At 41.3% G+C, this 24,948-nt stretch overlaps 1 protein-coding gene across 1 annotated transcript; it reads right to left on the bottom strand.

Annotated features, from left to right (window-relative positions):
- Positions 1-23: 23 nt before the first annotated feature.
- Positions 24-24,145, bottom strand: ACTR1A (actin related protein 1A). The gene is made up of 11 exons (XM_088448701.1): positions 23,968-24,145; positions 19,758-19,822; positions 19,601-19,676; positions 18,422-18,547; positions 12,971-13,095; positions 7,906-8,122; positions 7,267-7,359; positions 6,049-6,223; positions 4,881-4,942; positions 4,519-4,559; positions 24-3,209 (listed from the first exon to the last, which is right to left on the bottom strand). Exons 1-11 carry the CDS (start codon positions 24,013-24,015, stop codon positions 3,107-3,109), a joined length of 1,131 nt encoding a protein of 376 aa, XP_088304827.1. The 5' UTR covers positions 24,016-24,145; the 3' UTR covers positions 24-3,106.
- Positions 24,146-24,948: the final 803 nt, after the last annotated feature.

Raw genomic sequence — 24,948 nt, forward strand, 5'->3', positions numbered from 1 at the left:
CAGAACTCTTCACATGACACCGGTTGAATAAGATATTTTTATTTTAGGATTCTGAATGTGTTTTCGGAGTCACCAGCTGACAGTTTTACTTGTGCACGGTACAGGATCAGGCAGATATTACAAATGACGGAACTACAAATAAAAAATTGCAAGCTGATAAACGCTACTGACTGCCATTAAATAGAAATTATGGGGGACGTCTCAACTGAGCACATGGAATCAATTCAGTATGGAGATCTAGATTCTCAATAATGCAGCTTTCACCTATAACAAGGTGTGAGGCCATTTCTTTAAATACACCCAGCAGCCATGTGTTTTATGCTGTATAGTAATAAATAATAATAATAAAAGAAAAAACACACCTATCACCCATCTATTAAAACTCCTGGGACCCAGCTGCAGCACCCGATAAATTTGGATTCAGGGTGGGTCTGCAGCCAGTAAGTTGGGATAGTGGTTGGACAGCCGCCCTGAACAATAATGGTGTGGGCACTGGAAATGAGTTACGTACATGGGTGCAGGTATGCCCTTACACCCCCCCCATGATTTTATTTGTCTTGGGAGTGTTGCACCAACGGGACCTTAAATAATATACCACCTGGAGTTATTGTTTTAACAAGGAGATTAATATCAACTTACTAAAATCAATAACCATTAGAACAGTAATATACAACACAGCTGAACTAACATAAGAAAAGTAGAAGGATGATCTCATTGACATAATGACTGACACAGCCAGGACTTCCCTGCTGCTGTATTGTACATGTATAATCTTATGAGTAATATAGTGTAGTTAGCAGATGGCAATTCAATACAAACATGAATAGTGTAAACTTTTTTTTTTTTTGCAATTACAACACAGAGGAGGATTTTGGCATGAACTTCCTTTTCCATCTTAAACCAACATCATCACTTAAAGCATAGAATGTATGGCCAAATATTCAATTCATCACATGACCGAGCTACACCATTGGTAATTATAAACTTGCACTCATTCATTCACTGGGAGTAATGGTATAAGCCTCTCTCTACAGGAGAACCGGTTTCATGACTCATGTGGCTGCTGAATGATTGGTGCCTACAACACTTAACGTCCTTAATAATAAAGTGTCACTAGCACAGAGATATAGTACAGGTCATCTTTGTGTAGACTTAAGTTAAGAAACCCAACATTCTATAAAGCTGCTGGTCTTCCTTTCACTTCCACAGCAAATGCCCTGGGCTCACAACAAACCATGTGTACAAGCATAACAGGACTCCTACATACTTAATGACATCAACCTCTTTGGCGGAAAGGCAGTATACAGTAACCAGACAATGGTACATAATCCTGTCCCAAAGAAAGTGCTGATATTATATAGTTACCAGTACCACTGATGTACACGATCCATAGTCCCAACTGTTATACATTTACAAGACAAGTGTTTAGTGTTGGAATATGAAAGCAGTTCAGTAATAAATACAAAACGGTAAAACATATGCAGCTTCAGGTTAGAGACACAAGGACACCCTTATATAATTTAGTATCATATGGCCACTTCTCTTACTGTTATTTTCTTTAAGTTAAATTAGTCATTGATCCCTCAGATCAGTACAATTCAGAAATAAACAGGACTTTATGTACTAAGCCTTGAAGAGAGAAAAAGGATGGAGACAAAGAACCAACCAATCAGCTTCTGTCATTTTTCAAATACAGCCCATAAAGTGATAGACAGGAGCTGATTGGTTGATACTTTATTTCCAAGGCTTAGTCCTTAGACCATTATGGATCACTCTGCTGCTGTTACGCTGAATGTGCATACCATCATTTTGCTATAAGTCATCATTTTATAGAAGTCATTGGATGTGTACATATAAGAATTGCTTGGGTTATGAAAAATACCAATGTATACTTGGATACTAGAAGCGGCTATCGCCAATGGAGATGGCTGACATTTCCACAGAGCAGATATCATGCTGAAAGGGAAGGTCCTGGGGGCTCATGCCAGCGTCTGCTGCTACAGTTACATAATAATGAATTACGTTGCAGTCTGAGAATTAAACTACGGCTGAGGCAATATAGGGCAATGTGAGCGTCCTGTAGACCTGTGCTGTCACCACACCAGCAAAATACCCCTCGCTTTGTCAGACTTGGGAGGATGGAGAAAACAAATAAAAAACAGTAGTAAAGGCCAATCTGGTAATATAGAAAATATAATGAAAGCAGATAGAATTATAGTGACATTTTACACCATTTATGTAAATGTACATTTTGCTATATAGTGGTATTAATTAGTATGCACTTCAATGTAATCGATAAAATAATAAAACGTAAACAAAGACAAGAACTCAGAGGTAGGCAACCTGCAGTGTGCCGGCTTCTGTGGAACTACAAGCCCCAGCATGTTTTGCAACACGGCGGAGGATGCTAGGAATTCTAGCCCCAGACCGAGTGGAGCATTGCAGGTATTCTAGCCCTGAAGTAACAGGTAATGACTGTTTGCACTGCGAGGTCCTTCTGCAAAATGACCTACGCTGACCTGCAGACAGGCGGCTACAAGGGTATCCCTTATAACGAAAACAAACTCCAGATGTCTAACTCTATATCTATACTGTACTTTTATTATCATGCAATAGAAACATTTCCAATAATCATGTCCTTTAAACTAGTTTGACATGTTACAACTTTGAGAAACTTCTTTTTTTTTTTTTGTAGACGCAAGTAATTGCCATTCTGTAAGGTGATATAAGTGCAGACTCGCATAAAGGGGACAGATCTTAATCCACCACCACTCGGATCTTTCCCAGATCTTAGGTACAGTTTATCTGTTATGGGTAAATTGGCTATATTCGATCAAATATTTTCCGCAACAGACCATTTACGAACCCTGGTGCAACGTAATACACATAAATAGGAATGGGATAAAGGCTTTCTCCTCCATGGATTTCTCGGTTGGCCTTTACAATACCAGATCTTTTCCCCTGGTTAGACCACTTCTTGGCATGCTGGAGAGCGCATACACACACAGACATACACACCCACCAGTCACCTCCTGACGATACTCTCATACTCAAAAAGCGAGTTTTAAACTGAAGTGGACAGATAGAGACTTGGTCTTTCGGGACGTTAGAAGGTTTTCCTGTGGATAGCTCTGGACCCGTCTTCTTCATATTCCTTCTTTGAGACCCACATTTTCTTGAAGGTGTCCAGAGAAGCCAAAATGGATCCACTGAAAAAGGAGAAAACATTTCATTTGCTTTTAACACAAAACAGCATTAAAACTGCAATATAGTTTCCAGGTGTTGGCTCAGATATTCCATCAATGTGTATGAAGTGTGTCTTGCCCTAAGGTAGGTATGGTGCCGCGCCTCGCTCAGTATTGTCATGAATTCCTAAACCACACCCAAACATTGCTCATTAATGGCCGCAATTAGAGGGAACCCATTGCCTGCACATAGTGAAGGCAGCCATTTTGTGAATTTGAGTAAAAATTAAATACAGAAAGACTTCCTAAATCTCATCCAAGCTTCCCTTGTACAACGTGATCCCTAGAAGTGGTTCCCCAACCTGGCTCTAGCTTATCAACAAGTGCTTGCTCTATGGGCCAGATATGAAACAGATGGATTAATCACCGGTGTAGACAACTTAATACATTAACCTAGACCAATAATAAGCCAATCTCTGTTCTTAGGTGCAGAACTATTAACACTGGCACTGTGGAGAGACCCAACGACCAGCTTTAGAACCACTGATCTTCTTAATAACCATATTGTGCTTGGTGGATATTTCCAGTCAATCCCCACTGCTGCAGACAGACGGGGTTACATTTGTAAGTAAATGGCTGAAAATCATGGTGGACTCCCTGACCATATGCCATTTTGTGCTGGTGCCACGACTGCTACTCTGTAATGGCAGTGTATTAGTTCAGTACACTATAGGAGGGTCATGTAACGCCAGTGATTCAGAGACGGACGCTAATAACATCGCAGCTGCTGTGCGGAAATATGCAAATGTCGCAGACGCTGAGCAACGCATTGAGACGCCACCTGCGGCTTTGCAAATCCAAGCATCTGCGTACGAAGACGACGCAAAGAACACAGCCTCTTCAATAAGCGGAGTACTGAGTAGCCCTATGGTTGCAAAGAATGTCCGTGTGTATTGAGACACCGGAGCCACTTTCTCAGCATACGGGATCGCAGACTGTGACATGCTCTGAAAACGGTCGCGACACAACCTGCGTTCTTTGCCGCCACTTCCTGTTACCACCCCCCAAACGCTCCCTGACTGTCAATCATATTGCAAGTATATAGTATTTTCCAGATACATTCACATACAGAACACTGCACAAGTAATGACACACCATTTATAATACATTCCTGTTTATGCCACTAATGCACAAGCTATTCACAATTATGGTATGAAAAGGCCTTTTTGGTATTGCTATCCCAATCAAGACATCTTCCGGCATCTAATTTTTAAGTTATGAATTTACTCTAAATCTTTTCAGTTGAACATAAATATATAGAAATACTCCTTACCCAATCCATGTAGAGTATAATCGTTCTTGCGGAGCAGATATCTATGGCGAAGAAGAAGAAGTTACTGTTAAGGTACAAAAAAAACCTAATTCTAAACAATATATTAAGCTATAAATAAAACCATATCCGCCTGAGAAGTATGATAAAAGGAAAAACAAGCTACTTGTGCAGCCTACACAACAGCTAATCACAGAGCATAGTGTACAGGCTACGGACATTATCAGTTCTACAGTACTAACTAAATCATTCCCAAGTCTCCTTCACTGATTACAGGACTGGTGGCAGCTATTGTACACACTACAATGAAGTATCAGCACGAAACGTTACTGGAAAAAATATCTGATCTATAAAGCACAACGTACCCTTATTTTTACATCCTTTGGTGCTAATTTTTTCACTTCACTTAGAAGTCGGTCCCCAAAACCTGAAACAGAAAGAGTTATGGTGCAGTGTAAGACCTGTAGTTACTGGGAGACCGTTTGGGTACACCACCTTCAGGTTTGACAAGATTTAGGTTCTACATTTTGGATTTTAATATATGTAGCAGAGATTTTAATGAAACAGTAGTAAAATGTACGAATATTACTATAATGCACAGGTTCCCAAATGGGGTCCTCAAGGCTCCCCAACAGTTCAGGTTTTAGACATATCCATGGTTGAGCGCAGGTGGTTAAATCAAATTGACTATGGTACTAATTAAGCCACCTGTGCTCAACCATAGGTATCTATAAAACCTGAACTGTTGGGGAGCCTGAGGACTGTGTTTGGGAACCTCTGCAATAATGTAATTCACATCTAAACAGTGTGTACATCTCTGTAAGCAGCTTTATTATAAAGGGACAACAGTAGAACACTGTGGGGGAGAGGCATCAAGCCTTGGGAAAAGAGAACGTGGAGAAGCTGTCCAATGCAACCAATCAGCTTTTAATGCTGGGTACAAACTAGACGATATGTCATCCGATCCAGCGAATCGGACGACATATCTTCTAGAATGTGCCAGCTATGTCGGCCTGCGGATAGGGCTGACATATCGAGCACATTGTTTAGTGTGTACCCACTACGCTGGCTGACATCGGGGCCATTATGTCATCCATGCATGCAGCTGTCAACGCTGGCAAGGTCAATGGTGCTGGTGAACAACATATCGGGCGGTCAGTCACTGGATTGTGCAGTGTGTACTGCCCACTCCATATATCATTCATCGGTACCATCGCCTGTCCCATCGGGTGCTCGGCAAGTGTGTACCCACCACTTTAACTGTCATTTATCTCGCACAGTCTATGAAATGACAGTAAGAAGCTGATTGGTTGCTATGGTCACTTCTCCATTTTATTTCTATTAAAGGATTGATACATCTCCCCCTGCAGCTTATGAATGGCACCAAAGCTCTGCAGAACAGCCTAGGTCCTCCTAATAATGTCAGCTATCCAAATCATTTACAATTGGGAAGTGCATCAGAACTTTTCCATACGATACACAATTAGAAAGGCTCAGACTAGAAGAACATGCAGTGTCGCGGTTTAAGTGCACCTTTAAATAAAGTGGATCCTCCAGACAGCACAATGTTGGAGAATAATGTTCGCCTTAGGTCCATGTCTGACTTCTGAATTGCAAAGACTAAGACTTCGTGGATTCCCTCACACTCCTCCCCGATTAGATCTGGCCGGAACAGCAGCTCAGGAGCTCGGAATCGGGCTGGGCCAATCTAAACAGAAGCAGAAAAAGCTTTTGAGCAATTAGCAGGATTGGAAATAGCAGCATCTCCTACTTCATCCAACCATAGCTTAACTTTCCACCACACCCATTCATCACACACTTCAGAAGGCTCGTAAGGCTGTCCCAGTCTAGGGATGGAGAGGAGGGTTCTATTACAATTTCCACATCAACCAGATCAGACCTTAGAGGGCTTAATAAGAAGCTGCTTTATGTATGTGTTACTAGTAAGATCCACAAATAAATGTAAAAATGTAAGAGGCCCCATATCGTGAGAGCTTCAAACGCATTAATGCTGTATTTACATTTGATATGCAGCTGAGTGCAAACTATTGTTGTGTCAACGCCACTTCATACAAGAGGCCGACCAAGTATCCTTTAATATAGAGAGAGATAGTGTGTGTCTGTGTCTATGTGCCTGAGTGCAGTGACATGGTAGTAAGCAGTGTCTCGGATATCACAAATTTCACTTAAATATCTCCAGTTGTTGTAAACTCCAAAAACGATTAAATATACACTTGTAGACTGCACCAGTAAATGTATTTAAAACACAAGTAGATTCTGATTTCATGGTCCTGAAACACTGTTGCACAACTTGTGCATCTACTAGGGGTAAATTTACTAAGATGGGAGTTCTATTAAGAAGTGATGTTGCCCATAGCAACCAATCAGATTCCAGGTACTATCCTCTAGAAGGTGCTAGATAAATGAGAAGTAGAATCTGATTGGTTGCTATGGGCAACATCACTTCTTAATAGAACTCCCATCTTAGCAAATTTACCCCCTAGACTCTCAGTGAAAATAGGGAATACTCCAAGATATAGGGTAGGGTACATAGGCTACCCCAAAAACACCCCCCCCCACCCAATACTTTCATGAGAATTGTAGGCACTATGCAGGATCACTGTTGAGCTGCACAGCTACAGAAACAATGTTACTAGTAATTTAGTTACACTTTCAAATCTGACCTTGCAGCAGCCAACTTTATACATCATTCAGAAGATGTAATAAATGCAGTCAGCCCAATGTACATACCTCAATAGTGCTTCCATCAGGTAGGTAATACTGAGCCTTTTCTGTCTCCAAGGACTCATCCTTTTGTGGATTTATGGACAGGTAACATGCACGCTATTTATATAAAGGACAGATAGAGATAAATAAGTCACCAGCTTTCCTATTGAAGAGTCATACAGAAAATAGGTGGTAAATAAAAGCAAACAATGGAGCATATTCATAGCAGGCACTTCCAGTTTTAGTAAATAATATTATATCATGCATTAGGGTCATGTATAAAAAGACTGAGCGCCCAGATCCCAATACTAGTCTACCATGGCAAGCGGAAGAGACGGGCGATTTTGGCTACAGTGATAAAGAGTACACAGCTGCTTGCTGAGGTTTCCTCAGATACAGAAGCCTAAGGAATACACATTGTCAGCTAGGGAACGAGACAGCATATTCCCCTATCATTAATAGCATCAAGTGATAGATTTCTTGTGGTAGAAAGGGGTCACATCCTTTCAAAAGCAGGTCCAGGTGCATGTAGGCGAACGTCCCCTGAAGCTGTTGAGGGTGCAAAGTGGTCTACAGAGGCCCTTTTCTTTATGTTTTTGGTAGTTACCTGAATAGCTTCTGAATAACAAAGTACACAGATGAACAAAAGGGAGCTGCGCACACCTCTTTGATGGTTTTAACGATTTCAAACTCTGCTGAGGTGTGGAAATCATAGCCCTCCTTCCGAAGGTAGAGGCGGAGGAAGCGGGAGACATCTCGGCCAGCGATGTCGATCCTCATGATGGAGTGAGGCATGGCAAAGCCCTCATATATTGGGACTGCATGAGTAACTCCATCCCCAGAGTCCAACACAACTCCTGTTGTTCTCCCAGTCGCGTATCTAATACACAATAAAGGAACAGAGTTATATTTACTGACGGCCGTCACATGCACAATGCCTTAGTGGTAAGTACATCAGCTAGGTCATACACAAGCATAACGACGAGTTCTGTAAGGTACATTTATGTGAGCGTGGTAGAATGCTTAGCAGTCTGTTTAATTACCAAACATTAACCTAGGGATATCCAGTCACATGGTCAACATTTACCATGTTGAGACTCTGTCGTCATTAGACTGTCGACGTGGTGCAACATGTCGATATTCTCAGAATGTCGACATGTTCCCAATGTCAAAGGGTTAGGAGCCACGGGTAGGGTTAGGCTGCGAGAAGAAAGATTCTTAAGGCGCATATGTACTACACGATATGAATGTACAATTGAATGCTAACGACATCGTTATCGTTCATTAATCGTGCAGTGAATATGCCGGCAACGACCAGCGATGCGCGCTCCCACTGGTTGTTGTAGGCATCTGTCATCGCCTGTACATACTGACCAACCTGACGATATCGTCAAGTTGTTCATGTTCGGGAATGCGGTGGGTGCCTGCACTGAGTGACATATCGTTCAGTGTGGTCACAATATCAACTGCACAGTATAATGAGCGATTGAGCGATAATGTCGTTATCGTTAAGTCGTTCACTAGTCGTGTAGAGGATATGCGCTTTTAGTCTTAATAGTGTGAGCCAAGTGCAGGCAGCAGACGAGGCCTGAAAACGTCTAAAAAATATCAGCAATGGTAACCCAATCACAATGCCAATAACAGTTTTATTTGCGAAATATAATCACGTACAAGGTTCACTGGTAATAAATTACGTAACACAAGGCGACCAATCTGTACATGAGGACAGAACCCAGCATGACTCTCCGGACTGACAAAAGCCAGACGGGGCCGATTATCAGTGCTCCATAAGAGAAAACAGGTAACAAAAGTAGAACGCGCGCGCGCACACACGCACACACACAGTTTCTCAGTACTACAACAAGGGAATGTCAATTCTTGTTACAGATTTTACCCATTTCAAAAACCAAAGCAGAATTCAAATGAGCACAGCCAGTCTAGTTTATTGCCAGTGTTAGAAGATACTGAATAGCAAATAGTTAGAGTAGCCTATCAATTTGCCGACTTTCTGCACAATAAGACCAAAACCAGGTTTTGGTCGGAACGTGCAGAAAGTCTGCTAGTGGATAGCCGGCAAGGACCAGCGATGCACGTGCACGTTGGGTCCTTGCCGACCCAGACTATCTATCGAACATGCGGGTCAACCTGACGACGGTCGTCAGGTTCGGCATGTTAATAGATAGGGAGGTTGGGCTCCTGCACTGAAGACGTTCAGTGAACGTCTTTCATTGTGGTGCTTGCACCTCAGCGACATGAAAGTCTGAACGCTGGACGTTCAGACTTTCATGTCGTTAACTGGATAGGCCCCAGGTTTAAATCATTTTCTTGTGGATTAGGAAGAGAGGTCCTGACCCCTAGTGGTAGGAGCTTTACCAAATTGTTTCTATGTCCCCAATTTTACTAGCAGGTCTGTTTTATCCTATTATTATTTTTGCAGAGGTAAATACACAGGAGCAGACTCAATTAACAGCAATTATCCTTGTGCGCTGTTACTACTGCCCGAGCCATTAGGACAGGAAAACCTTGCTTGTTCTTGCGTGCGTCACTTGGGAGGTGCAATAAAAAATAAACCAAGGTTTCCTACCGTAATAACCAAAAAGGCAAACAGATGGAACCCTGCCCGATATTCTACTGTCAGCTGCAGTTACTTAAGTAATAGGTTACATCCAGGTGCAATACAGCTGAAGGACAGAGGGATGTACTGAAGACATTATTTTAGCATTTCTCCGAATTCTCACAGATGACTGTCTGAGATCCAAACCAAATCCTGTTAAAATCCAAAGGCCCCCATACACGGTGAGATTCAAAAGTTGGTAAGATCAGTTGTACGATTTCCCTTGAAATTTTTCATAAGATGTGGTCAAATGGTGTACGACTGATCGTCATGATCATAGCATAAGATACATAGAAGTGAATCAGGTTGCACTAAAAAAAAAAAAAAAAAAAAAAAAAAAAAAGAGATCGTAGATCTCTCTGCAAAACCATCTGATCTGCGATCCAACTAGATGGCGGGGGCGCGCATCGGGGTTGCAAAAGACTCACAATACAACTATTTTCAAATGATTGGACTTACCAACCTGTAGAAACTGCCAAGATTGTGCTAAAAATCGTCCCGTGTACGGGCACCTTTATTTGCTTTTATTTTCTTCTAAGGATGCATACATGTTTAAATGGTACAGCATAATATTTAGTACATTATACCCAACAAGGACGCTTTCTTCTTCACAGCAAATTGCCGCTGTAATCTTATGCAGAAAAATAGGCCATCACCAGACATGTACGTCACAGGGATAATCACGGCAAACCACATATGGCAGAGACATAACCTCACCATTGCAGACACCTAATTCAATACAATTGCTGCACGGGCGTCTTACACGTATGCTCAATGGCTGACAAAACGCTCTATCTGCGTAAACATCAGAATTTGTGTACACATCTGAATCAGGCCCATAATCCGCCATTGCAAACCACATATTAGAGACATGATCCTGCCATTGCAAACCACATATTACAGAGACATAATCCACCATTGCAAACCATATATTGCATAGACAAAATATTGCAACTGCAAACCACATATTGCAGAGACATGATCCTGCCATTGTAAACCACATAATACAGAGACATAATCCACCATTGCAAACCATATATTGCAGAACATGATCCTGCCATTGTAAACCACATATTGCAGAGACATGATCCTGCCATTGTAAACCACATATTACAGAGACATAATCCACCATTGCAAACCATATATTGCATAGACAAAATATTGCAACTGCAAACCACATATTGCAGAGACATGATCCTGCCATTGCAAACCATATATTACAGAGACATAATCCACCATTGCAAACCACATATTACAGAGACATAATCCACCATTGCAAACCATATATTGCAGAACATGATCCTGCCATTGTAAACCACATATTGCAGAGACATGATCCTGCCATTGTAAACCACATATTACAGAGACATGATCCTGCCATTGTAAACCACATATTGCAGAGACATGATCCTGCCATTGTAAACCACATATTGCAGAGACATGATCCTGCCATTGTAAACCACATATTGCAGAGACATGATCCTGCCATTGTAAACCACATATTACAGAGACATAATATTGGCATCTCTGGAGAGATCTGAAAATGGCTGGGCACCGACGCTTCTCATCCAACCTGATGGAGCTTGAGAGTGCTGCAAAGAGGAATGGGCGAAACTGCCCAAAGCTAGGTGTGCCAAGCTTGTGGCATCATATTCAAAAACACTTGAGGCTGTAATTGCTGCCAAAGGTGCATCAACAAAGTATTGAGTAAAGGCTGTGAATACTTATGTACATGTGATTAAAAATCTCAAACAAACGTTTTACACATTGTCATTATGAGGTATTGTGTGTAGAATTTTGAGGACAAAAATTAATTTATTCCATTTTGGAATAAGGCTGTAACATAACAAAATGTGAAAAAGTGAAGCGCTGTGAACAAATTTCCGGATGCACTGTAATCCTGTCATTGCAAGCCACATATTCTAATCCTCCCATTGCAAACCACATATTATAATCCTGCCATTGCAAGCCACATATTATAATCCTGCCATTGCAAGCCACATATTATAATCCTGCCATTGCAAGCCACATATTATAATCCTGCCATTGCAAGCCACATATTATAATCCTGCCATTGCAAGCCACATATTATAATCCTGCCATTGCAAGCCACATATTATAATCCTGCCATTGCAAGCCACATATTATAATCCTGCCATTGCAAACCATATATTGCATAGACATAATATTGCCACAGCAAACCACATATTATTGTAGAGATATATAGTCCTCCCCAATGTAAATCATGTTTTGCAGACAAACAATGCAACATTACACGGCATGTGGGCAAATTATTATCCACAAAACATAGCTATCAAGTTTACTTTTCTAATGGTTACATCTACAAATTCATTAAAATGATATAACTGATGATCGTTTGCATTAAAAAAGAACCCTCCAAAACAAACACGCACGTCTGGGTAGCGCTCACATTGGAATTTCCCTTTATTGCCCACTACCACCACTAATAAAGGCCCCCACAGACGGGGCAATTTGTAGCAGATCCAATAGAACATACGATTTCCCTTGAAAATTTTACCCTTGACATTCTGTACGATGTGTGTTTAGAAAAGGTACGATTGTACAAGCGACTATACGATTCGATGGATCTTAAACGATTGCAAATAGTTTACGATATATCGTATGCAGCAAATACACACACAACGCATCTGCTGAAATGTCAAGGGGGTATAAAAGGCAGCATCCATTTTAGACATCGTACATCGCATCGTACTTCAGCAAAAGTGCGTCAAATCAAATACGATATGTCGAAATCTTTCTGCAAAACCATTTGATCTACAATGCCGATACATGACGCCAGGGACGCGCATCGGATCGTAATCGTGTATGAAAACACTACTTTTCACACGATTGGTCGTTAAGATAAGTTGAAAACGGCCATATCGTGTGAAAAATCGCCTTTAAGGGGAAAAAAGTCACATCCCACTTCGCAATGTGGGGGAAAATGCTTCCCAACAAGACAAACTGCAAACCATACTTAGTTCTCAATAAACCAAATATGGAAGATCTGGCCACAAGCAATATCCACACAGTTCCCACTGCACAGTAACCTTCTGCAGGTGCTATAACATGTACACAGGGAGAGACACTCACAGGCTCAGTACCGCTTGCATGGAGATGAACAAAGCAGGAACATTGAAGGTCTCGAAGAAAACTTCTGCCGCTCGTTCGCGATTCTTCCGCGGATTCAAGGGAGCTTCTGTTAGCAAAACCGGATGCTGTTGGGAAACCACATGTGATCTTTACAGGGTACATCCATAGTCACATTTTATTACATTTGCCTAAAGTAAATGCAAATATTATAATACAGCAAATCTTAGGTTTTATTAATAAGTTTTGTACAACGTATCTAATGCCAACATATAAAAAGATAAGAGTGAACAATCATCTAAAATTATATAAAATCCCTTTTATAAACACATTTTCTTGCTATAATTGTTTGCATTACCGGTTCTTGTACTGATGATCAACAAAATAACTAAAAGTGCTATTTCTTCACTTGCAGGTTATGGTGCAATAAAAATATACCAATTAGGTCTTCAGGAAATTAAGCAGCATTATTAGACCGCCCCAATAGATGCAATGTAAAATGGGAATTTAATAAATCACTGTTTATACTTACCGAAGCTCAAGACAAGACCACATAGTAATAAGATGGGCCAGGCCATGTAATCACCTATCTAAAAGTTTGAAATTTGATTTTGGATAGCGGTAATAACCGTCTGTGTGTGACTATAATGTGACAAAAGAAAAGACACTGGGCCTGATTCAAATTCAGACAGTATTGCACAACCGCAAGGAAGCAGCTGTGCAATATCGTCCAGCATATACTGCAGGAGACGTCTATAAGAAGCAGATGCCTCCTGACAGCAATAGCGATCAGAGTGCAGCATCCGTAGACGCGGCATGGGATCACCATCACGACCAGCTACAGCTTACTCAGACAGAGAAAACAGAATTATATTCCCGCACCAGTTAACCACTTAATGTCGATTATTAATCTAAGTGGCTTGTCAGGGGTATTAATGTCTTTTATTAGTGAATAGCTCTATAATAGAATATTCTTCTTTTAACATATCCTGTCATAGACAGGAGTACTACTGATGCCCCTTATAATAAGCTGGCTTACAGGAAAATGAGAAAAAAGAAGGGGTTTCTTCTTCAATGCACTTACCCCTAAGATGACACACATTAGTTATGGGAGTTGATTTATATTTTAATGAAACACTTTTATTGTTTATTGATCCTACAATATATAATTACAATAGCAGCGAAGTATCTGTATTAACAAAAGATACTATAGCTATCCAAATACCTGGAGGCTATAGTAATCTCAGCGCTTTTAGAGAGGTATATCAATACATAAAGATTTATAGTAAAAAAAAGTTGAATTGTTTCAGCAATACAGCTGGACTAAATGTCAGTGGCAAATCTGACATATATAGAAAGAAACACCATAAATATGTGCAATTTAAAACTTTCCTATATATAGGATGTCATGCTATCTGGATATCCCTGTCTTGAAAAAGCTCCAAGGTGCAAGCGAAACGCGACGATTGGGATATCCTTGTTCACCTAACGACCTTGGAAATAACCTATACCTCTATTACAATCATCGATTCATTTGTATCACCCAGTGGCAGCCCTCTAACATCGATAGGCTGTGTACCCATGACTCCAGGACAAGGCGGAAGCTGTACCCATTAAGTTATATACCAAGAATTTTACACACGCCGGGCGGCTGCCCGCGATCCTTGTACAGGGTTACCATTCTATTTGCTGCGGGGGCCCGGGGCACAACGGGCATCTAAGAAATAAATCCACAACCAACTGGGACAGATATATCATGGTCATTTACAAATACAATAATGGACCATAGACTCTGTTGATATTTATACATATGGTCATGATACATGGCTAATTAAACTCTATGGAGTGTTGCTGTACTGGCGCACTACAAGCCCCAGCCTGTATTAACAAACTGGACATTTACTGGAAAGCTATCCCATGGAGTAACTGAGGAATTCCAAACAAATTTATTGTGAAATACTGCAGTATATATATCTACAATTAAGGAGAATTTTATTTATTTTTTATTGGGATAATCAGTCTGGACAAGTTAATAGAAGTGTGGTGATTTAAAAGTGTGAATCTGCTGATGAGAAGGGTTCATTGGATAGGAAGCACTGTTATTATATGTTGCTAATATCTTTATTCAAAGGCAGTTACAATATATTTTATTGGTATCAACAATATTTGATACATTTTATCTACATGTTTACATTTTTTAGAATTTCTGTATAATAAATTGTTACATGATACAGAGAAGCCTGCTTGTGGTCATTCAAGTGTCATTTATCCATTGGTGAATTGTCAGCTATAGCGCGGTCTACATTTGTTTTATGAAGTATCTGTAGTAAAAATAAATAGTAGTGTATAGTGTTAGAAAAAGTTATTAAAATCTTTTCCACTTTAAAAAGAGTGTTTTTCAGTACCCAGTTTGTTATTTCTTAAAGCTCCTATGGGTGCCTGTTATATAGCTAATAAGTAGGAATATATTTATTTTTTCTTTGTTGGTTTACTAATATTTAATATTAGCTTGTTACCTGAGGTAGAAATATTTTTATTTATTTCCCCCTTTGTTCGTATACTAGTATTTAATAAGGGATCTGTTATTCATCCCTTATACAAGATGTCTTATTTGTTATAGGTATTCCTAGATCCTTCAGATCCGTGTGGGAACCTTTAACAATTTGTGCCCAAATAATACCAATCTTAGGGGTCTAGTTACTAAGCAGTGTTAGGAGAGAGTGAAAAGTGATAAGGTGCCAGCCAATCAGCTCCTAACTGTCATTTTTCAAGCACAGTCTGTGAGATGACAGTTGGGAGCTGATAGGAGACCGAGTGATAAGGTGCCAGCCAATCAGCTCCCAACTGTCATTTTTCAAACACAGTCTGTGAGATGACAGTTGGGAGCTGATTGGCTGGCACCTTATCACTCGGTCTCCTAACACTGTTTAGTAAATAGACCCCTTGTTTCATTAATGAATTGTTTGCCTTAAATTTATATTACGATTTATATTTCAGTTTTCAATGGTATATGGTAGCGATGTTGCTATATTTTATGATACAAATTGTGTGTTCATTATACTTGTTGGACAGGAAGGTTCTATTCTGTTTATACTGTGTTTTTTTGTAACTTTCAGTCATTACATATTGCACATCAATTAAACCAGTTATTACACTTCTAATCGCTGCTCTGAAGCATACGATGAGAATACGATTTCCTGCAGCATCAAATAAATGACATTGCTAAATAACACCCTCTGTGGATACTGAAGGGAACTGTTTAACAATAAATTGTCTCAATTGCTGTATTCTCTGTGTGAAGTTGATACTATGGGCCATATCCAATTAGCTGCTGTAAATTATCGCGGCTAATTAGCTCGCCCGGGGCTATCCAAGTAGCCCCAAAGTCAGCCTGACAACGGCACTTATCAGGGGGGGGAGTTTTCGGGACCTGATGTGTCACGAAAAATAATCCACGATAAGTGCCGGTTTTTCGCCCAAAAAAAGGCGAGAACACGTAGGACGCAAGCTTATCACGGCTCCTATATGTTAACGGGCGAACTATCCTACTAATTTGCCCAAATTAATAGGATAGGGAGAAAAAAAAATATCGGCGGAAATCTGGGATTATCGGCAAAAAATCCTCGTTTTTCGCCGATCAATTAGCGCCCGAACAGTGTTCGGGGCTAATTGCATATGGCCCTATGTATCTAAATTGTGAGGTTCTGTGTCTCCTTAGATTATGTAGCTTTATTATATTGTTACACAGTTCCCTTCAAAGTATCCACAGAGGGTGTTATCAATGTTATTTATTTGATACTGCAGGAGATCGTACTCTCATCGTATACTGCAGAGCAGCGATTAAATGTGTAATAACAATGGTTTTCATTAATGTGCAAAATGTAAATCCTGAAAGTTACAAATAACACAGTATAAACAGAATAGCAACTTCCTGTCCAACACATATAATAAATACATAATTTGTATCATAAAATATAGTCACATCGCTATCATATACCATTGAACACTAAAATATAAATCATAATATCAATTTAAGGCAAACAATTCAGTAATATCAGATTGGTATTATTTGGACACAAATTGCTAAAGATTCCCACACGGATCTCAAGGATCTAAGAATACCTATAACTAATAAGACATCTCATATAAGGGAAGAATAACAGATCCCTTATTAAATATTAGTAAACCAACAAAGAAAAAATAAATATATTCCTACTTATTAGCTATATAACAAGCACCCATAGGAGCTTTAATAAATAAACTGGTTACTGAAAGACACTCTTTTTAACGTGGAAAAGATTTTAATCACTTTTTCTAACACTATACACTACTATTTATTTTTAATACAGATACTTCGCTGCTATAGTAATTATACATTTTAGGATCAATAAAAGTTATGTTTTAATGAACCAATCAACTCCCAGAACTAAGTAATGTGTCAGCTTAGGGGTAAGTGCACTCAGACTGGCAGCATGCGAGGCCAGGATATCTGCGCCACCGTCACACCCCGTTTCTGGGAACGCTGCCTAGGCACATCCCTACTCTGCCCCCCAAATGCCACAGCATGTCAATCTAGATGTGGCTTGGGCGGATCTTCGTGCGAGATCACAGGACCCATTCTGTACACACATGGTTTTCGATAATTGGAAAACTGCGCTTATAACCTCCCTAGCGCCGGACCAGAATCAGGCCCACTGGCAGGTGGCACTTGGAAGAAGAGCCAGTGCTGACTGAGTGCTGCCTGCACGTGGACAGTTTCTCTGGGCAGCCAGGAGAAGCCATGTTCACAAAGACAACTATTACAGTCTGCTAATGTCCTATTTGTTATAATAAAGCATTTACAACATTATTTTAAACTAAAAGGTACAAGCATTTACTGCATATATTTAGTGTCCAGTTCACCAATTAACCTATCAAAGTCCAATTATCTTTTAACAGAACCCAGAAAAAAAACCAAAAAAAATAAAACAAATTTTGCATGTTAAAGCCTCAAATAACAATAATACCCTATTTAATAGATGGGTGGAGATTGTGCCCCAACAACTCCTAGTTAGGAATAAGCAGGAATTATCTTCCGCATTACTGGATGAATTCCTTTCACAGAATTAGCAAAAAATATTAAATCTAAATTGCATATTAATTAATGATACTTTGTACACGAAAAAAAAAACTGACAATATGCACAATTATTTGGTATTTTACTGATGCTTATGTTGGATTTATTATACATCAAACATTTTATAACTGTGTGCAACCTATGCGATTTATTGCTGTTTTTGTTTCTCTACTTTTGTTTTTTCAATAAAAATACTTAATTGAACAGAAGAAAAAACCTAGCAATATAAGAATGATTTGTATGATGGCAATCTGATTTTTTATTATGTTAAAAAAATATATATATAAATAATAATAATAATATTATGATGATGATGAAAGTATATAAATAAACCTCACCTCTTCTGAAAACGTCTGGAGCTGGTCCTTGGAATAGACATACTGCCAGATGCGTTCCATATCATTCCAGTCCTTTACAATTCCATGTTCCATAGGGTATCGAATAGACAGGAGACCCCTGTGTTCCTAGAGAGAAAATGTTTATTAACACTATACATGTGCAAAAAAATCTCCAAATACAGGGCAGAAGATACACCATGGGCGCGATTCCGCAATTTTTAATGCATCAATAATTTTAATGCATCATAATTTAAAAGTCAAAGCCAAGCTGGTTTTGCCTTTTAAATTATTGCCGCTTTAAAAATATGGACAGACTCGCTAGAACTGCGCCCATGCATCTCACAGTCTATTACATAAGGCCACATGGAGTAAATGTATGAAGGTTTGTTAAATAAACGTTAACGGCGCACGTTATGTGCTGTAGTTACCGCTTCCCTGCCTGTAATAATGCAGATAAGTAATCAGAATACCCGTCACTACCGGCGCCGCTGTACCTAGTTAGTTCACTTATCTGGTTTTGAAAGTTATGAACGGTCAGTGGCACCGACGCCTCGGACAGCTCCAGCGGTCGCACACACAGCACTGCCCCTGGCCGTCAGAATATGCAGCCAGGGATTGTGCATACAAACAATAATAACCGTGGGTGGCGCTGGGAAGTTTTGACCAATGCATGCACAGACTCCCAGCAAGCGCTGGTCAAAGACGTCAAAAGAGGGAGAGTGTGATTCACCAGAGAGATGAGATAACACTCTACCACTTCAGCGACTGCTTTTCTATTACATCCGGGCAGTGCATGGCCCGGCTTCTTCTCAATAATGGGTGAAGCAGGCTATGACCTTTACGGCTCTTTATACAAAGTAATAATACATCTGCCCCCATACCACTAAGCTGTCATCAGCATGTACCTAAAGTATATATTCTATAAAGCAGACCAATGGCTCGTAGGCATAGCCTACTGTCATTGTCACACATTTGCTTTATGTACAGACGGCGTTTGTGCACAACGCACATTATGTTGTAGATCATATTTTTATAAATTACTTTCAAATTAAAATCATCCAGCTGCAGTGTTCTAGAAATACACAGCCAATTAGCCGTGCAATATAAGCCGACTGCTATCACCTATTAGCAAGAAAATGACCCAGCGCAGTTATTGTGACACATTGCTTATGGTCTTACCTCTGCCTTTGGTCCGATAAACAGGTCTCCCTCCAAGGCACCCGCCATGACTCGAATATGCTTAGGCCGCCCCACACTAGGGGAAAACACAACGTGTTACACACCCTGCACACTACGTACAGACAGAGCACACAACCAGCAGTGACACAGTACTCACTAGTTTGGAAAACAGTATTTTGGGATCTGATCACCGGCAAATCCAGCTTTTATGACTCCAGAGCCCTAATGACAGAAAAGTCACAATATCGGTTCAGAGGCTTAGTAAGACATTTAGCTGATTCACAGTAGCAGGTAATTCGGTCACACCTGAGGTCACATTGCCTCTATGCAACCTCTTGTGAAAGTAACCAACATAAAATTAGGCAGACTGATGCCCTCAGTACTGTGAGGCAGTAATGCTAACCACTATGTGCTGCCCATATTCTACTCATGTTGTAAGAATAAAAATAAAGCAGGCAGAGGAAATAAGATATATACGCAGCAGCAAAGGAAGGCATACGTTTACTGATCCACCATATGCTAGATAACCCCAGTATTTAAACAATGAAATGCTAGATAACTTATACCTCTTTTCCACCAAACACCCAGGTCCGACCTGGGTTTTTTGACATGGTTCCAACCCTGGTCAGACCCATTTATACTGCACACTCGACTTGGGTTACCCCCAGGTCAGCCCTGTTCACACTGAACTCAGGTCTGCCCTGCTAAACCTGTGAGGTCATAAAAAGTGGGAGGTGACTGCTCCACAACCACCAATCAGCTCATTTTAGGCATGACCCAGGTCAGATAACACGGGTTGCACCGTTTACACTGCACCATTATCCGGGTCCATCCTGGGTCCAACCCTGGTAGCTACCTGGGTTGAATTGCTGGGTCTCTTGACCTGGGTTATTTTTCAGGGACCCTTTTACACTGAGCTGCGACCCGGGTAGACCCAGCAAAAACCCAGGTTTTTGCTCTGGTGTAAAAGGGGTATAAGACAAAACAAATGTCATTAGTTGTTTGTTTGTTTTTTGAATACCTGATGTCGGTATTATACATATAGTAAAGAGTCATACACAGGCGAATAAGTCTCAAGCTATGTATAAGGATTGAATATTAATTGAATTAAATACAAATATATAATTTGTAATACATAACCCTGACTGGAAATGGCGCCATTCAGATGATCAATTAGTTTATTATTACTAGTGTATTCTTATAGTTATCTCATATGTGTACAAAATTCAATAGACATCTTTCTCCACAACAGAATTATCATCATACAACTAAACAGGCCCAGCTTGGAAATGGCCTAGCCCAATGGCGTTTGTGAGGAGAATTGATTTGATTCCGTAAGGTAACAATCTCATTTTTGGAGCTTATAGTAAACATAGAAAAAGCTGACGACCGGACTCAAGCTGCGAGCTCTAATACCATTTTAGATACTTGTAGAAGGGGAATTATTTCTTAAGAGAGATAATTTATGGGAGCAAATGACAATCAGCCATTCGCTCAAGTTGTTTAAATCAAACAGATTTAACCAACTTGTCCGAGTGACCATTTTCTTCTTTGCCCCGTGTTTGGGAGCAAATGGCTGATTTTCATTTGCTCCCATACATTACCAGATTTTCTTCCTAAAGGAAGGCTGATCTGGTATATTAAGACATCAACAAGCACTGTAATACTGGCCACACAGTGTCAGACAACTGCTCGTCTCTCTGATGGCGAGTATATCCAAGCACAAATTATCACATCTGTTCAGTTTGCTGAAAGATGTTTCATGCTCGACAGACCGATAATTGGTGCTTGGCTGTGGCACACACTATTCAATTATTGGCCCGATCAGCAAATAATTGACTGATTGGGCTGATAATTGCACACTGTATAGCATCCTTATAGCTTATTTGGTTCCAAATATAAAAATCCATAGGATATAGCAATCTTGCTGATTTGCGTTTGGCGTCATCATTCAACACAGAAATATAGACGGGAGCACTGTAATCTGACTGTTCAGTTTGGTGCGTGAATCACCAGATCAGCACAACATAGCCACACAAGTAAAAGGCTTACTGAGCCAGCTCTTCAACAATTCTGTTAGGCCAGCGTTTAGTTCCAGCCCTCACACCCCACCAGCAGCTCATGTTTTGAGGATTTCTGTCTATGAAAATAGGCAGGGTATTTACTAGCTCAGTCAAGCAGACTAATACTAGCTACACACTTGTCGCTATATATCGTTTGTTTGATCCATGAACAAAATTTTGCAAGTGCATCAGCAGGTGTGTACACCTGATATATGTCTGTGAACGACATTATTCACAGACATAGCAGGTCGGCCCTGCAACACAGCCGGTGAATCTGCATGTGTACGGGCAACCCATAGATTACAAGCACACTGGCTACAGGGACCGCCGACACGGACATCACAACTGGGCGGGTAAACTTAAATGTTCGCACAGGTTGTGATGTCAGGCCATACACATCGAGTGGCCTATTGGTAATTGTGTATAGCTTACCAATCGGCCGCTGGGACAGCGAATTGCGTAATATTGTGTACCCAGCATAGTGGGTGCAGATAACCGGTCTAGGGGACTGATTCAGCAAGGAACGCAGTTGCTTATATGCACATAATTGGCCGATTGTTTCGTACTGCGCATGCATCGCAGTGCGCGAACTCGCCACTGTGATCGGGAGAAAGATCGCAGAGGACACACAGACCCACCCAGTAAGCAATGCCTGAGTAAGGTCTGACCTGTCTTAACTGTGCGTATGGGTCCGATGTTACCGATTGTTTTGCTATGTTGACAAAGTATACGGATGTGAGTAAGGGGAAGTGGGTGTCCTAATGTTAGGCTACGATCGCAGTGCGAATGCAAACATTTACATATCCCCACTGATATTAGCAACTGCGTTGAGTGCGTATAAGCAGACTAGCGATCCATAGTGAATCAGGCCCTAGGTTGTCTGAAGAAACAAAAACAACTGAAGAGTGGAGTCCAGGGGCAGAAAGCCCAAAGAGGAGGTGAAGAGGCTAGCTGTGTGCAAGAGAAATAGGCAATGAGAATAGGAGGAAGGAGGGCCCTGCTCATGGAGCTTACAGTCTACTCTACTGGTTAGCATCATGAGTGCACTTACTGGTCATGGCCCATCTACGTGGAGTGTGTATGTTCTCCCTGTGTTTGCATGGGTCTCCTCCTACATTCCACAAACATATTGGTAGGTTAAATGGATTCTGACAAAAAAATTATCCCAAGTGTGTCGTGGTGATAGTACATAGACATAAAGCACCATCCAATCAGCTCCTGTCATTTTTCAATCACAGCCTATAAAGTAACAGTTAGGAGCTGATTGGTTGGTACTTTATTGCTCTACAAGGCTTAGTACATAGATCCCACAGATTGTAAACTCCACTTGAGGCAGGTACTGCTGCAAATTACTGAAATATGTCCGTGTTATACAAACAATACAGGCATTCAAGTGAGCTGGTTAGATAGAACAGTCCCTGTAAATTAAAAAGAAAAAAGGGGCTTTATATTATATTTAGGGGTCTATTTACTAAGCAGTGTTATGAGACAGAGTGAAAAGTGATAAGGTGCCAGCCAATCAGCTCCTAACTGCCAACTCACAGGCTGTGTTTGAAAAATTACATTTGTTTTGATTGGCTGGCACCTTATCACTTTTCACTCTGTCTCCTGACACTGCTTAGTAAACAGATCCCCTTTATCTCAGTAGCAGCTTGTTTATAAAGGTCCCAGCTGTAACCAGTCAGCACACATTACTAAGATCCATGCATTAAAGTCCAAATCGCAGCCATAAGAACACCCAGGCCCAAAGAGGGCACAGGCTGGGTCTATTTACACCAGTCACTTCCATCCTTCCACACCCAGGCACGTCTCCGCCCCATCCAGCAACGCACCAATCAGATCTCTCACAGCTGCTGTCAATAAGACTCCCGTCCAATCAATGCACCGGGTGCGGCTGGCTGAGCTCATGCAGCAGCAGTCCTCATGCTCCCACTGAGTGACAGACGTTCCGCCCAATGGGAAGGCAGGAAACGCTGCTGTCACGCCTTTTTGGTCCTTGAGGCGTGCTCAGCTGCAGCAGCAGGTTAGGTTGCGCTCTCACAGCCTCATCGTCCCGAAACACCCGTCAAAGATAATAATGACCGGAATCCGGGTGCGGACGCAGGGTGACGTGTCAGACGCCGCAGTGCAAGCTGCAGGCCCAGACCCCCCCTGCCCAGCACCGGCTTAGACAGCCCGCTCCGTGTGACAGGAGGGGCGCGGTTGTAATGACAAAGGGGAAAATAATCCCCCGTACAGCGCTCCCGAGCCGCGGGGACGGACCCACAGCTGTGCGGGACCGGGGGGATCTGCAGCCTTACTCACATTATCAATCACCACGGGCTGGTTCGCGATCACATCGTAAGACTCCATGACGGCTGCCTCCTAACCAGGAGCTGAAGAGGGCCGGCTACACGGGTGTCTATGCGCCTGCGCGGTAAGCGGGCGGACGGGGATGACACTCGTGATCACAGGCGCATGCGCACAACGCTGACACACTGGGCGCGCGTGCGTAGAACACATGACGCCTCCGGCTGCGCTCTCATCGCCAGGCCCCGCCCTCTGACGCTAATTGGCCAGTGAGTTCAGGCATTGCTTTCTGCAGCGGCTGCCAGAGTAAGGGCGTGACGTCACCCAGTGTCCTGAGGACGTTTCGTCATTTTACAATGATTGCGCAGGCGCAGGAGAGGAAGAGGTGCTGCCGTCATTCTGCCTATCACTTATTTTTGTGCCTGATCTCATTTCCAGGGACGTAACTATGCTGTATTCCCTGCTTGTCCTCTATGTTCAGGGACAGTGTCAGCCAGGTTCTATCACTATTTTGTATTTACCATCAATTGAGACTATGGGGGTTTATTTACTAAAGTGCAGGTTTTTAAAAGTGGAGATGTTGCCCATAGCAACCAATCAGATCCTAGCGATCATAAGGTGCTAGGCAGAGCTGTAACTAGACTTTTTGGTGCCCTGTGCCAGAAAGAGCATTGGCGCACCGTCATTTTTCAAAGGGACATAATACACCCAAAAAAGGGCCATTGCTTCATGGGGAAGGGTCAGGGAAGAGATAGGAGAGGCCAGGAGATGCTGAGGATAAAAGAAGAGGAAGCTACAAGTGAGAATGATAATAAACAGAAATTTGACAGGCCCAAACAGCGCCCCCCGACCTGTGGTGTATCTGCACTTAATTCAGAAGTAAAAGCTTTTATCTTTAAATGCTTCACGATAGTGTGCCCTCCTTCTGTTCTTTCTAGATTGTATAAATGTTATCAGAATATGTAGTTTTTGTAAACATTAGGCGCTTGTGAACAA

The sequence above is a fragment of the Taudactylus pleione genome, unplaced genomic scaffold (genome assembly GCF_031769625.1).
Source record: "Taudactylus pleione unplaced genomic scaffold, aTauple2 ptg000464l, whole genome shotgun sequence".
NCBI classification, from domain to species: Eukaryota; Metazoa; Chordata; class Amphibia; order Anura; family Myobatrachidae; genus Taudactylus; species Taudactylus pleione.

Bases quoted from the DNA above. Each gene is read 5' to 3' on its own strand.
- ACTR1A (XM_088448701.1), bottom strand. From the start codon at position 24,015: ATGGAGTCTTACGATGTGATCGCGAACCAGCCCGTGGTGATTGATAAT. The intron at 19,823-23,967 runs GTGAGTAAGGCT...TTCTGTCATTAG, and splicing joins AGCCCGTGGTGATTGATAAT to GGCTCTGGAGTCATAAAAGC. The intron at 6,224-7,266 runs GTATGTACATTG...GCTTCTGTTTAG, and splicing joins CTGATGGAAGCACTATTGAG to ATTGGCCCAGCCCGATTCCG.